The sequence below is a fragment of the Triplophysa dalaica genome, chromosome 14 (assembly GCF_015846415.1).
Source record: "Triplophysa dalaica isolate WHDGS20190420 chromosome 14, ASM1584641v1, whole genome shotgun sequence".
NCBI lineage: Eukaryota > Metazoa > Chordata > Actinopteri > Cypriniformes > Nemacheilidae > Triplophysa > Triplophysa dalaica.
In genome coordinates, this window is record NC_079555.1 from 117,501 (window position 1) to 132,500 (window position 15,000).

General features: G+C 43.6%; 4 protein-coding genes across 4 annotated transcripts in view; 1 reads left to right on the forward strand and 3 right to left on the reverse strand.

Annotated features, from left to right (window-relative positions):
• Window positions 1-477, reverse strand: part of pde8a (phosphodiesterase 8A) — a 24,268-nt gene extending 23,791 nt beyond the window's left edge. The window contains exon 1 of the mRNA XM_056765660.1: window positions 1-477. This exon is cut by the window's left edge and continues 436 nt beyond it. The gene's annotated coding sequence lies outside the window, so the exon portion shown is untranslated.
• Window positions 478-1,253: 776 nt separating this feature from the next.
• Window positions 1,254-5,462, reverse strand: gatm (glycine amidinotransferase (L-arginine:glycine amidinotransferase)). Its single transcript, XM_056766152.1, has 9 exons — window positions 5,223-5,462; window positions 4,240-4,455; window positions 3,771-3,966; window positions 3,502-3,692; window positions 2,964-3,101; window positions 2,721-2,885; window positions 2,569-2,632; window positions 2,363-2,479; window positions 1,254-2,274 (listed from the first exon to the last, which is right to left on the reverse strand). Exons 1-9 carry the CDS (start codon window positions 5,289-5,291, stop codon window positions 2,162-2,164), a joined length of 1,269 nt encoding a protein of 422 aa, XP_056622130.1. The 5' UTR covers window positions 5,292-5,462; the 3' UTR covers window positions 1,254-2,161.
• A 2,621-nt stretch (window positions 5,463-8,083) lies between these two features.
• Window positions 8,084-13,744, forward strand: zgc:158482 (uncharacterized protein LOC100009650 homolog). The gene is given in 12 exon segments (XM_056766005.1): window positions 8,084-8,270; window positions 10,945-11,010; window positions 11,053-11,206; window positions 11,356-11,508; window positions 11,552-11,675; window positions 12,301-12,503; window positions 12,573-12,646; window positions 12,748-12,822; window positions 12,825-13,075; window positions 13,152-13,300; window positions 13,353-13,447; window positions 13,450-13,744. Coding segments are annotated over 12 exon segments (1,581 nt in total). The 3' UTR covers window positions 13,500-13,744.
• Window positions 13,745-14,313: 569 nt separating this feature from the next.
• Window positions 14,314-15,000, reverse strand: part of hdc (histidine decarboxylase) — a 4,411-nt gene continuing 3,724 nt past the window's right edge. The window contains exon 10 of the mRNA XM_056766467.1: window positions 14,314-15,000. This exon is cut by the window's right edge and continues 210 nt beyond it. Coding sequence (XP_056622445.1) covers window positions 14,554-15,000 — 447 coding nt within the window. The 3' untranslated portion in view covers window positions 14,314-14,553.

Here is a 15,000-nt window from a genome sequence, read left to right on the forward strand (position 1 = left end):
TCCATTTCGCCTGCGGGTTTTCGCAGTTATTCTCCTTCCACGGCCGCGAAACACGCCCGCACGGCCTCGCTTACTGCCTCTTCAGTCACAGTCATTGGAAGTCACAGACACCGGTGCGTTTATTCCATCAACAGGCTGCTGAAATCGGCTCCGATCCCGCGGCAGAACGCGCGATTCGGCATTTATGACGCCAAACGAGCCGTTAGCCAAACCTCCAGAGCGGCGCGTCCACAAATCCTGAATTAATCGGCAGCTCTCAATCACGGGCCTACGACTCTGTCTCCGGCGGCTCTTTAAGATGAAGAGAAGATCACAAACAGACGTGAAGCTGTCAAACGCTGATAAGAAAGCGTTTTCTGAGAAGAAAGGCGTTCGAGCGTCGCGAGTTTCCTGATGAAGCACAGCGCGCGTTTAGAACATCAGTGACAGCAGCAGATCCAATAAAAGCACGCGCAGGGATTGACCTACAGCCTCGAATGACGTCAATGCAAATGATCCAGCGATAACCAATGGGCGGTGGTTTGCGCGCAAAGAGGAGGCCCGTGCGCGTGGTGGGAACTTTAAAAACGCGATGACGAGCGGGTCGGATTGTGACAAACAAACAGGAGAAAGCTCCACGGTAGGCGCTCACGGGCTTTCTTCAGCCTTTACGGTCAGCTTTAGTGTGTCAGCGGGAAAAGAAAACGGAACAAACCGCTCACATGAAAGATCGGGAGTGGAGACGACAGCGATGTGTACAAAAAGCAATGTGTGTACGGGTATTTCTGTTGGCGTTTGTATTATTCTCCACACAAGTACACGATCATCATGTTACCATAAAATAAGTGCCCGCTGTCAAAACATAAAGATCTCATAATAAATAGATGCTCATTAAATACAATGACCAAACTTCAGCCGACGGGACTTGCGTAGGCCGGTGGTCACATGTGAGAAACATTATTTGTGTTGGATCGACAGAGAGATTTTTTGTTTTTCTCTAGTTTCATCAAATAAAGGGAATCTTTTATTCAACAGACATGTGATGTGGGTCTTTCCACTTCACTAAAATGAGACATCGTGCCGCACAGTGTAACAACGGCAACAAACTGCATAACACAAGAGGACATTTGGCCGGAGGGTAAGAGCGCAAACAGGCCTGTAATGGGAACATCTGCAGAGGTGATGCAGGCGTGGGTATAAACTATTAAATACTGACCTTATGCATCAGTGAATCGTGTGCTTTCTTAGAAATGCATAAATAATGCAGCTAGACATTCATTTCCAAGTTTATTTTTAATGGTTTTTCATTGACCCGATACTGAAATCACGGCACAAACACAACAAAACAAAAAATATGTTCCAGGTACACAAGAGAGCGTTGCGTGGCGTCCCGACTCCTGCTATTGTGAATGACAACAGACTTGCAGATGTATAAAAAACCCTTTTGTCAAGGGAAACTCTTTATGAGTTTGGAATCACTGTGACATTTCCTAAAGAAACATACTTTATTCACCAAACATTAATTCAATTGAAAGAAAATTACAGTGAAAACATGTTACAAATGACTTTTTCTTTGCTTTAAAATATGAAGACAAATGTCTTGATGTCTGTAAAGTAATTCAGCTGAAATGGGGCTTTACTATCGCAAATTAAACTGATCTTAAAATCATATGACATTATAATAAATAATTAGATGGTTTTGACCAGTAAAATGCTTCGTTGACAAACAGTTCAACATTCATTTCCTTAAAAAATCTCTTAATGATCCAAACCTTCGATCGGCAGTATATATGCACATAAAATGCACATATATATTAAAATATTTACACTTTTGAGAAAAAGAACTGATATATACGGCTATAAAAATAATTGCATACTTTGCATAAAGGGTAAAAAAGTATATATATATATATTTTATATATAAATCTTTGATCATCTTCTAGGAGGAGGTAGAAACTCTTGTCTTAATGGTCGTGGTGAAGTGGGGGGGGTCTGTCTGCTTCACTGGAGTCACTACAACAGCCGGCCAGAGATGCAGTTGTTATTGAGATCACTTTTGAGAGGTTTCTAGTCATTATTACGTTCATTGGATTCATTTGCTAAAGCCCTGACATGCACAGCGCTATCAAACCATCGCTGGAGCACAACATTGAGCTCAATTAAAACTGCGTTTTCTGGCAGTCTAGAGGAAGTAAGACTGGAGGGTTCCGCGCCGACGGACGTCCGTCGTCCAGCAGTGAAATCCTCCGCCCAGTGAGTTGGCGTGTCGGATGCTGACCTTAATAGTCTTAATGCCTGCAGGAGAGAGAGAGAGAGAGACGGTCAAAGCACATTTCATCGTCTCGGACCAGAGCCACAGCGCTAAAAACACCATCCTCCTCACCGAGTTTTTCAAACATTTTCTGGATGCTCGTCTCATAAGCGTCCACCATGACACGCTTCTCGTCCAGCATCAACACATTCATTGAGAGCCATTTGGACGACATCCACAACGGATGGTCTGAGTAGAAGACATGTGACAAGAGAATTCACTCAAATGAACAACAGCGAGAAACTGAATGAATGGGTGTGTGAAGCTGTTTTACAGACCATCTGGAATAAGAGGAGTTGGAGGAGTGACCACAGTCCACCCGGCCTTCTTAAACATGTCGATCTGAAGAAGAAGTTCACAATACAGCGAGTGTGAGAGAACTGCACTTACTACACATCAACAGCAGGGGGCAGTGTGAGCAACTACTGACCTGCCGGCATGGGCGATCCGGGTTGGACAGCACCAGGCCTGGTCCGATGATGTTGAAGGTGGCGTCGATGTGCATGGGGTTAGGGTCTTTGAAGGAGATGATGTGGATCTTGTAGGTAGGGGCAAGATGACGCCTCATCCACTCGATGCCCATGTAGTTTGTAACCTGTAATCAGCACAAACATCACATGTCAAGGCAGCTGCGATCAGAAAACACAGCGTCTGTCAGAGGCCAAGGCGTCACCTGACTCCTCTGTACGAAAATATCAGTGCCGGCTCGGATGAAGTCTGCAGCGTCGAAACACGGCTCAAATTCTGTGGTGACGAAATTCCCCTGAGCAGCCAGTTTATGTCTGTCCTCCACTGTACGGATGGGATATTCCTACAGAGATGGATATAAAGCGTAAGGACACGGACACGCCAGCTGAGGGCGCTACAAACACTCATTCAGAAAGAGGCCACTCCAGTCAATCACAGAACATAAATCTGCACAATAGGTTTAAACGTGTGTGTGTGTGTGTGTGTGTGTGTGTGGACTTGGTTTTTATATGTTAGTGGGGACCTAAATCTGAATGCACACCAACTCATGGGTCCTAATGGACACAAAAGCTTATAAATTGTACAGAAAGATCATTATTGAAAATCTAAAAATGCACAAAGTTTTCTATAATCTTAAGGGTTAGGGGATCAAATATACAGTTTGAACGGTATACAAGTCTTTACACCTACGGACTGTCCCCACAGAGATAATAAAACATACATGTGTGTTGTGTGCGCGTCACCTGATCATAAAGCTCGTCGGCCATGGTGGGTTTGGGTGCCGTGGTCCACTTGGCCCCCCGCCTGAAGTATTCTTTAATGAGGGGCCGATAGGCGCGGTACTCGAAGAAGCGAGCCCTCCAGGCCATCGGTGCCTCTATGATCTCATTCCCCACCACTATCAGGATATCTCTCGGCATGGCCGCGTACATGCCTGTGAAACATGAAGTCCATGAGACGCATAGTCCGGTGAATATGAACGCTGATGATGGATATGTGAGCGCACAGGTACCTGTGGAGGTGAAGTCTGGGGTTTTGTATTCAAACGACCAGTCGATGGGTTCCGGTCTGGTCACATTAACACCCTCGTGATGCAGAATATTGCACATTTCCTCGATTTCAGCAACTGCTTTCTTCACGTGGTCCTTCGGGAATGTCTGTCCGCCGTACTTCTGGTAGAAGGGCCAGTATTTCTCGTAGGTGTTGGCCTGCGGACGCACACGACGATGCCAGTGAGTGACCGGGGAGTCAGAGGCATCTCTATGGTTGGGCTGTTACTGCACTGGACGTATCACAGTATTCATTCAAAAGTCACAGACATACAAACATTACCCATGGTGTTATCTTGACATATGTGTAGTAACCATGTTCTTTTGCAATATGCATAACCCAAGCTTTACTACACATGTCATGGTTACGAAGTGTCCGGGGAACACAGTTCAGGTGTTTTAAGGGGTTATTACTGTTCTGTGAGTTTGTACCTTGACCTCCACTGTAAACGGGGGGACGCAGGCGTTCTCAGCTCGTCCCACGATCACCTCCTCGAGCGGGTCCCACTCGTTGTAGGCGCACACGGGGCACTCCTCGGGCGCGTGCTCAGTAACGGGCTCGTCCACGTTGAGCGCCATCGGCGCGGCGGCCGAGCTCGAGGTGCTGCGGAACGCGCGCTGCACCCATCCCGACAGAGCGCGACCCACCTGCGCGAGACGCAAAAATCAATAGAGTCAATACTGAGATCACATCTGCAAACCCGACGAGCGCGAGCGCACGCCGGTGGATGAACAACATGTTTAGGTCACTAGCAAACGTTACTATGGTTTTGTAGGAAAAGGTGAATTCATTTTTAAATAATGGCTTACAGTTTGAACAATCACAGGTGACCGCAACAAAACCATAGATAACGTTATAATGGTGTCACTATAGTAAGCATGTTATTTTATTTCCAGTTAAAACCGGGCTTATTTTTTTTGTAAGGGCTGATGATAAAGAGAGTTGAGTGTAAATCGCACCGTACTCATTGCATTGATAAAAACGAGCGAGTGTTGCACAAGGCGAAAGAAAAGTAAACAGAGAGAGATAAAGAGGCTCACGTCGCCACGCGCCTATTACACAACAACACGTAGAGCTGCAGCACATGAGGTCTGATGATGATGATCGGATCAGATTTATTCTTTCAGTGTTCCCTAGAGTCAAAGTGGGACACTTGAGCAGCCAGCTGTGCTGTCAATCAATCCTATAACACATGACCTGTCACTACGAGCCAGCTCGACACTTCTAAGAATATCGTTTACATTACAACTGTACAGAAAGCGATTATCCATTAACTCCGTGTGTAGCTAACATCACTTATGGGAAGATTTCTTCTCAAATACTTGTGTTGTTCACGTGTATTGCATTAATAAGGCATTAGAATTGTCCGTGCACGTGTGATTATACGTCACTCGATATAAAGCTGTATATTCACCATAGCGCCGATGAGATGTGCGGCTTCAGCTCCGCGGCTTCCTCCTCTCAGGCATCTGACACGCAACATGTTGTTCTGGTTCGAGGCAGAAATTCGGACACATGCAGCACTTCTGATCCGGGAAAGTATGAGACGCGCCGCGGAGACGCGCTTTTATAGGGCGCGCGGCCGCTGGCAGGGGTCGAAGGAGTGAAATTCCTGAAACAACGTGAGCGGAGAAGATACTGACAGAAGCACATTCTTATCACGGATCGAAATGACGCAACGGGTGCGCATGTTTCTCCAAACGCGCTCAATGGCGGAGAGCTGTCACTACTGTAGTGTGTTCTCGTCCTAATAAACACAAGCACGTAATGGCTGGAATACACTACAAGACTTTTAAAATCTGAACAGATTTTTTTTTAATTAGACATCACACACTTGCAGACTTATTGAAAGTTTCAGATAGAAACACACGAACTGATCAAATTTGGAGACTGGCAAAGACTTTCTGCAACAAGTCCAGACTGAAAATCTGAGCAATCTTGCCGTGTATTTTAGTCTCAACGTCTTCACTGCTTCATGTCCAAAAGCCTCGAAAAAGAATCTACACTGAAAGACTTTCATTTCACAAAGGTAAAAAAGTTTTGGGCTACATGTCTACATGCACAAATGTTTACTCATTAAAAGTGTAAATAGCCTTTCTTATCAAATCCCTTTATTATCCCTCAACCATATACAAGTGCATCCGTAGGTGAAAACATGGGTGCAGTTCCAATTTACATGGCAGTATGACAGATATGACACAGAATTAGAGATTACAAACAATTACGATACTTTAACATAGACATTTACACATTACACATGTGTTTAACCATACAACACATCATTTACATATGTCCACATGTTGTAGTCAACAGTGTTTTCAGAACCACAATGAAACACACTACAGATTTATCCCAATGTGCATTTTAGGAAAGGACGATGATACAGAAGTAGAACACACACTATCGACTACACAAGTGTTTCACAAACCTGCAGCTTATCATTCAGTAAGTAAATGGATCAATTCACTGGACAGATTTTCACCCTGTTGATTTATTATGAGCGGTAAAGTTAAAGAATTAACAAACAAAAAGAAACCAGTGAAGACACTGAGCACAACATAGCAGCGGATCAATGAACATGATTAACTTCAACCCTTTACAATGGCAGGTGTCCAGATTCCATGGCCATGTTTTATGACAGGAAACTATTTATGAGATTTAAGGTTTACTGTGAATGGCAAGTATTTTGCCCTCTAATTGGGAGTGTAAAGAGGGGCTTAACACCTCCGGTTCCTCTGCTTATCACTGTGACCTCCAGAGAAACAGATCCAGATCAGATCCTCAGGTCTGCACACGAACCCTCAAAACACAGCACGACTCCCCCAACACACACACATCTCATGCCTGAACACAAACCACAAGTCAGAATGAAAGTCACAGTGTGTGAGAGAGCGAGAGGTCATTGAGTTGAATTCATCAGTTATAGTGAAACAGCTGTTATCGTCATGTTATCATGTTGATATGACTGCTCGTTCGCCATATTATGCAACATTCCTGTGAAGCCGCCGCACGGACGTTCTGGCACTAAAACACCACTTTCTATTAAACCGACGATCAAAATTATGATGTGTGAGAGTATGTAACATTCACTGTCAGATTTTTACAATATGATATGTTTCTGCACGTTAGATTTTTAGTAGATCAAACACTTACAAGCCTGCAAGTTATTACCACACAGTGAATCCAGTTTTCTGAAGGAAACACAGGCGCAGGGTGGCACAGGTAAACGTTTATCCTGTTGACAGTTGAAAATCTAGAAAACAATATCTGAATGGATGTTTTGTGTCATACGTGTGCAAAGCAGGTCAAGCAGTGCAAGGTTGAAAGCATGTGTTGTGCAACAACTGAAGCCACCGGCCTAGCCAAAGCTGATCTACAGAACCAGAACTAAACCTGATTGAAAAATGAATCAAATCTAAACCACATCCATAATATAAACCTTTGGGATGATTTTGTAAATGCACCCAAACTTTAAATGGAATCAGATCAGCGTGGCAGTATAAAAATAAACAGGTAGGATTATTTTAAAAAGCAAAAACTGATGTTACATTGATGTGCGCTTTGGATAAAAGCGTCTGCCAAATGACTAAATGTAAATGTAAAATGTAAATGTGCGCATGTCTGATAGGACAATCTGATGGATACAAGGACACTGAGAGATCGATCACCTGCAGCCCAAACCCACAAGTCAAAAGAAGCCTCAGAGCGATAGTTCACACTTTCTGTCATCATGTATTCACTCAGATTGAACAAACCTGTATACACAGTGTTCTGCTACACACAAAGGAAGATATTTACAAAGAATCTCATTAGCCTAACAAATCTCACCCCCCATGTACAGTCAATGTTACACATGTTACAGTCAATGAGGGACGAGATCTGTTCATTTACTGACATTCTTTCAAATATCTCCCTTTGTGTTCAGCAGAACAAATAAATGTAAATCGGTTTGGATCAACCTGAGGGTGAGTAAATGATGACAGAACTTTCATCTTCAGGTGAACTATCCCTTCAGTACTCTTATCATACAAAGACGTGGAAAGGATGAAATGTGAGAGATGTTAATACGGTGCTGACTGTTTAAAAGCGCTTTGTGTCTATAATCACACGAGAAACAGAGAAGAGTGTTCAAGTTCAGTTCTTCAGCCCAAACACACCGAACCGACTCACAAAGATGTTCCTTCAGTCCCTTCTCTTCATCATCTCTCTTTTCATTCTCAAGCGGATTTCCCCCTATTTCAGGACAGACTTTTTCTATCACATTGATTTGTTGCGATGAAGTTTGTTTCCCGCAGGAGGCGACGACCTCCGTTTCTCAAGCTGGACAGATTCTTACAACAGGTGAAAACGCCACCGAACAAAACGTTCGTCGTTTTCAAGATCAAAAGTTACTCGTTTAAAGACGCGGACAGGGAATTCAATAAAATAACGAAGGCGTTACGGACCGATTTGGATAAAGACTGTTCATGCTCAACGAGCCCGCGTTCATCTTCTGCTGCGCATGCGAATTGCTCAACAGCAGCATTGGAGCGAGATGTTTGATCTGGAGCTTCATATGATGCAACGGCACCAAGGTCATGACCGCGTCAGCAAGTCCTTAGTGAGATTTAGGAGGCAACGGCGGGGATTTGGGTGGGGACGGGGGTCTGATCTGAAACATGTGACGCATAAATTCGTACAAATATATATATATTTTATTTATTTATTCAGCCTTTCTTAGAGCAGGTTTGTGTGTGTGTGAGAGAGAGAGATAAACACCTATAGATGGCTTCTCCACAGTCTCCTCCTCTGACCTGGCCACCTTTTAGGGAGCTGATCCTTCAGAGCGAAGCATGAAAGAATGCTCATTTACCTCTTCCCTGACATCTCTGAAATAGACAAATGAAATAAATAATATTATGCATCGTCTGGATAAAATATAATGAAAAAGCCCAGGCCAAACAAGAGGCAAATGGAAAATTACATTCTTTCCTTTTCTTTGGTTCTGAATCAGAACTAATACTAAACAAGTCTGGTTTAGTCTGGTGCGTGGCAGGACCTCCTGAACTATATGGGAAACTCACTTAATTCTTCGTGAGAAATACAAGTTGTGTCGTGTGAACGGGTTGAAATGCGACTTGAGACTTGAGAGCTCTGGAGAAACAAACAATAAAACATGAGAGTAGAGCTGGGCGGAATATTCCGTCACCGCGGAATAAAATGTCAACCGTAAGAGATTTTTCTAATCCGTGTATTCCGGGGAATGCAATTAAGTAGGCGTGGTTAACTCTGCAAATTGAGTGTTATCATGAAAAAAACATGTGAATTAATTCACCCATAACGAAAACAAACACATCAAACATTCTTTTGACATTCATTCAGTTTGTAGTTTCGTGACCCGCTCCAGTCCGGTGCTTCTCTCTCACCCGCAGTGCTCGTGAAGGGGTGCAGTGATCTGCGCGTGCAGGGTATATCAAAAAGGTCATTCTAAGATATTTCAGAAGTCAGGTTGCTTTGTAAAGCTGTTAATAGTTTTAATAAAGTTTAACTTCAGGCGAGTCAAGGCGAAACTTGCATTGAAATGCGTGATGATGCTCGACACGTGACGTGAGCGCTTTTAATGTGACGTGCTGTTACTTGGAGACGCTTGTGGAGTCACCAGAGACTCGCAGTGCAAAGACAAGAAACACAAGAAACAAACAAACAAACAAACCTAAAGACAGAGACTCGCGGTGCAAAGACAAGAAACACAACAAACAAACAAACAAACAAACAAACCTAAAGACAGAGACTCGCAGTGCAAAGACAAGAAACACAAGAAACAAACAAACCTAAAGACAGAGACTCGCGGTGCAAAGACAAGAAACACAAGAAACAAACAAACCTAAAGACAGAGACTCGCGGTGCAAAGACAAGAAACACAAGAAACAAACAAACCTAAAGACAGAGACTCGCAGTGCAAAGACAAGAAACACAAGAAACAAACAAACCTAAAGACAGAGACTCGCGGTGCAAAGACAAGAAACACAACAAACTAACAGAGACTCGCGGTGCAAAGACAAGAACAAAGACAGAGACTCGCGGTGCAAAGACAAGAAACACAACAAACTAACAAACCTAAAGACAGAGACTCGCGGTGCAAAGACAAGAAACACAACAAACTAACAAACCTAAAGACAGAGACTCGCAGTGCAAAGACAAGAAACACAAGAAACAAACAAACAAACAAACCTAAAGACAGAGACTCGCGGTGCAAAGACAAGAAACACAAGAAACAAACAAACAAACAAACAAACCTAAAGACAGAGACTCGCAACACACTAAAAGTGCTCATCTAATAGAAAGAAGAGCGATGAAGACCCGCAGACCCCATGAACACCAGTCATATACTGTACTCTCATTGTTAGTGCATATATTCAGACTTCATAACTAACCCTCTTGACTATCTTCCTACTGTATACATATGATATAGATAAATAAATAATAAATCCCATTATCAGAAATTATTTTGATATCGTTCATAGATTTTCAGAATTTGCCTACATATTAACTATGGTGAGCATTTAAATTAACTGTAATAAGAAAATAAATTGAAGAAAAAGCACTATAGATATCAAATTAAAATATAAGATTGTTGTCGTGAAATATATTGTTACCGTGAAAAAAAATATTATTTTTGTGAAATATCCTGTAGATAACTGAAACAACTCCATTTCAACCAAATCATTTCCACACTGAGCAAACAGTCAGATGTCCCAATGGAACAGTTGGGTCTTTATTTAATTTTGCCCATGCAAATGTTTCTGTTTCAAATTGTGCATCAGAAGAAACCAAAAGCATCACCCAGGACCAACTCCTAACGGATTTATTTGGTCCCAATTAATTTGAAACACCCCAGTGTAATAGTCCCGTCACACACCCTAAATCTGCAGAGACTCATAATGTCCTGGAATCACAGAGTCCAAAAATTCAAGTAACTCATTCTATGACACCTGACATATTCCCTGTTAACTGGCCACTCTCATCAGCCTTTGAGGCACCAGCATTGGCTTCAGGGGATAATCATAGCCCACATGTATCCATGTAATGTCTTGCTGTGAGTTCTTTCAACACATTTCTCACATAATCCCGTTTAATAAACTGTGTGTCACTCATAGATTCTGTTGTTACTAGTGTGGCTGTGACCAGTATGGGATCTGCTGTTATATGTAGGACATTGTGCGGTGTGTATGCAGCTGTTGTGTGTTGTGTGTTGTGGGTGTCAGAGTTGCAGGCTGCTGTTGAGGAGGTGTGTGAAGACCTCCAGCAGGACGGTGTGATGATGTTCATCATGAGAGAGGAGATCACATCATCATGTATGAAGAGTCTGAGCAGACGTGTACTTGAAGCCTCAGACCCAGACGTTCCTCACACATACAGGTAACAAACACACACAAGCACACACACGAAATGACATGAGAGTCATGAGTAAACCGAATTTTAAATTTTTGGCTGAACTGTCCCGATAAGAAGGTCAACAGGATCTGATGATGATGATGATGATGATGAGGCAGTGGTGTGTGTTTCAGGTCTTCCTCAAGGTGCTGTGATCAATCTAACCCATCTTCTGTCCTGGCGTCTAATGGTGTCACAGAGCATGATGTCATCTACGTGACTCTTTCTCTCTATCACACTGCTGGCTTCCTCATCGGGTTCATGGGATGTGTGGAGACCGGTACATCATCACATCCTGATTGACATACGAGTGGAACACTACAGACTAACACTCTCCACGTCCCTCAGGTTCAAGTTTTCTGCGTGTCAGTTCTGGGACGAGTGTCGGACGCATGACGTGAGAGTGATTCAGTATATCGGAGAGGTTCTTCCCTATCTCTGTAACACACCAGAGGTACAACACAATACATCTGTTAGATTTCATTCACATATACTCTCAAATGTTTATTACAAAGGAGTAAATGAAGAGAATTATTGTCAATGAAACCAAACCTGTCAAACACAATCATCACCCGTATCAGCCTCAGTGAGCGCCGAGTGAAGTGTGTTGACGTGACAGTGAAAGTAAAACACTAGAGACATTTTGAGTTGAGGTTGTTGCAGGGGTCATGGAGTGTGTGTGTGTGTGTGTGTTCTCTGTGAAAACTGACCCCAGCACAGCTGGTTCTTATAAATAACTTGAAGCATCGCTCTGCTAATGTCTCTTCACTCTTTACACTCACGAGGGTTTTCCATCAAACGTCTGATTTTTATTTCAGCGCTGGAATGTCAATCATTGAAACAGGATTCTGAGAGAGCACATGACTGTCACGTGATCAGCCCTCCAGCCAATGAGAGAGCAGGTTAAGGGCTGGGCGCCGGTCTCAGAATAGCCCCTGCTCTTTATTTGGAGTAAAGCTTCAGGAGGGAATGAAATCGATCTCTTGAACGCATTATGACATGTGGAGCAAATGACATTTAATGGTGTGATTTCAGGTTACGCCCAAGCCTGAATTCCAGGCCGCCCTGTTATCTCTCAGAGACTAGTCGATAAGGAACACGATGTGCGTCTGGCCATCGGCAATGGATTCCGTGCAGATGTGTGGAGGAAATTGCTCCAGCCATTTGGGAGTATTGAAGTGAGGGACTTCTACGCCTCCGTGGAGGGAAACGTGGGTTTTGTCAGCTTCGCCGGACGGGTCCGAGCCGTCGGACGCATAAGTTGCCTGCATAAAGTAGGGCTGTGTCAATGGAGTCACGTGACAGGGCGGTACATCTAAAGGCTCTTTAAACGTGCACGTGTTGTTCTCAGAAACTCTAAATACGACACAGAGCGAGACGAGCCGCTCAGAGACGCCAGAGGCCTGTGTGTGGAGGTGCCTAAAGGTCAGGGGTCACCAGACATCCTGCACTAAAAAACTCCATCTTGAGTTGTGTACTACAGAGACGGTGTAGTTGTGAACGATGACGTGAGCGTGTGTTTGCAGGGCAAACGGGTGTGCTGGTGTCTGAGATAACAGTATTGTCTCTGTTTGTGGGATATGCTCAAAACCAGCGTCAGACCGTCAGAAGAGGTTACGTGATGTTTTCAGGGCCGGCGACGTGTATTTCAACAGTGGATATCTACTGAAAATCGATCTGTACGGATTCATCTACTTCCAGGACCGAGTCGGAGACACATTCAGGTTGATTGATGGTGATTCTGTGTTCAGGTGGAAGGCAGAGAACATTTCCACCGCCGAGGTTTCAGACATCATTAGTTTGCTGGATTTGGTGGAGGAGGTGAATGTTTACGGAGTGAGAGGTCCAGGTTTGGTCATTGTCTATAAATCTGATGACTGATATTTCTGCAGGTGTGATGTCACTGACACGCTGCTTGTGTTCAGATCAGGAAGGATACGTGGGAATGGCTGCGGTGAAACTCAGGAATGGATTGGAGTTTGAAGCCACCAGAATGATCAATCACATGTGTGGTTTCTTGCCCGCTTACGCACGACCTCGTTTTATACGAATTAGGGTGAAATCAATCTCACGAGACGAGTATGTATATGTGGGTGGTGATAGTACGGAATGTTTCAGAAGTGACGCACAGTTTGGAGCTGGTGGAAGCCGGATTTAACCCCACCGGGACTTCAGACTCGATGTACTTCATGTGTGAACGCGAGAAGATGTTTGTCTCTTTTAGCCCATCATCTATCAGCAGATCTTCTCCGGCAGCATCAGACTTCAACATGTTTGAGTTCTTATCATCAGTACCATCATGTGTCAATATGTTACTGTTGTTGTTATTGTTTTGGTGATTAATAAAGAAAGTCCATTGAGCAAGTGCATAAATAAAAGGCGTCTCCTTATCTTACTCTGATCTTTAAACAGAGAGATTTGTAATGTGATTCATTTGAGCTCATTTCATGGGTCAGATTCACTTCAACACAAGATATACAGTATAAAGTTCTTCATAAAGATTTAGAGACAAAGGTTATAGATCACAGCTTTGATATTGTTACACAAAGTTTTTGTTAATGTTTTATTGGTTATTAAGGAGGAATAATGTCTGTGATGAAAGCTTTTCTGATGTTATATATGTACATTTGTCAGAATGACTTTCTCTGCAAAACTCTCAATAATGTGTTTTTTAAACCTGCACTCTTCTGGTTGCTCTTTGTTAACTTGTACATTTTCCCTCATGAACTGTTCATCAAATAAATGTAAGTAAGTCTAGGCTATATAAGGCTCTATGTTATATTTGGGGACACAAATCATTTTTGTCAGTCAGCGGCTCTCACAATCTCTCGGTGTTGTTTGGGCTTCTTTGTTCTTTCATTTGTTATGATTTTTAAACATGGCGAGACTGAATACTGGTCACTCATCATCATGAATCATCTGCTGAAAAGCTGAAGTGTGTGTGGATCTTTGACGGAACGAGCCACGTGTGTGCAGCAGAACAAGAGTGATACAGACAGATGAAATGCAGGAGGATAAACTCTTCTGAAAAAACGCATATTCTCATTACGTCTTTGATGTGACGTCTTTTTATTGACCTTAACACACGTTTAACAGACATGATAGACACAAATCATATTCATAATTCACCTTTACTGTGGTTCTCTATAAACTAACAGTTAAAAAGTAAAGTCTGTGCTCAGAAACAATTATAATAATAAATCACTTCAAAAGGATTTGATGAAGATCAAGACAAACATGAACTCAGTAAAGTATTTTTAAACGTTTGACTGGAAATGAATGCGTGTGTATTAATAAAGAGATATATGTGTGTGTGATTTATGTGTGTGTTGTTATTTGGTGGGCAGTGGGCGGGTGTCGGTTAAAGGGAAGCAGTTGAAGCAGCTCGCCCGGCTGGTGACCCAACCTCTCTTAAAAGGGTGATAGAGCTGCTGCATGCCACACTGCGCCCAAACCTGCGACAGACTGGGAACGCTGTGGACCTTCAGCAAGCGCTTATGCACCCGTTGCTCGAAGCGCGTCGGCCGCTCTGGGATCTGCGGCAGGGACCCTGAGGCCAGGGCCTCGTTGAAGGGGTGGCCGCGATCGGGTCTGGCGGGCGGGAGCTCGGCGCTGCAGCTCAGTGAGCGGATGGCTCGTCTCTGTCCCTGCCGCACCAGACGCTCGTCGATCATGGGCTCCAGACGCATTCTGCTCAGCTCGGAATGGATGCTCATCAGGACCTCTTCCTGCTCCTCCTCAGCGTTCTCCTCACAGCTGTCGCCGTCAGACACCAGGCT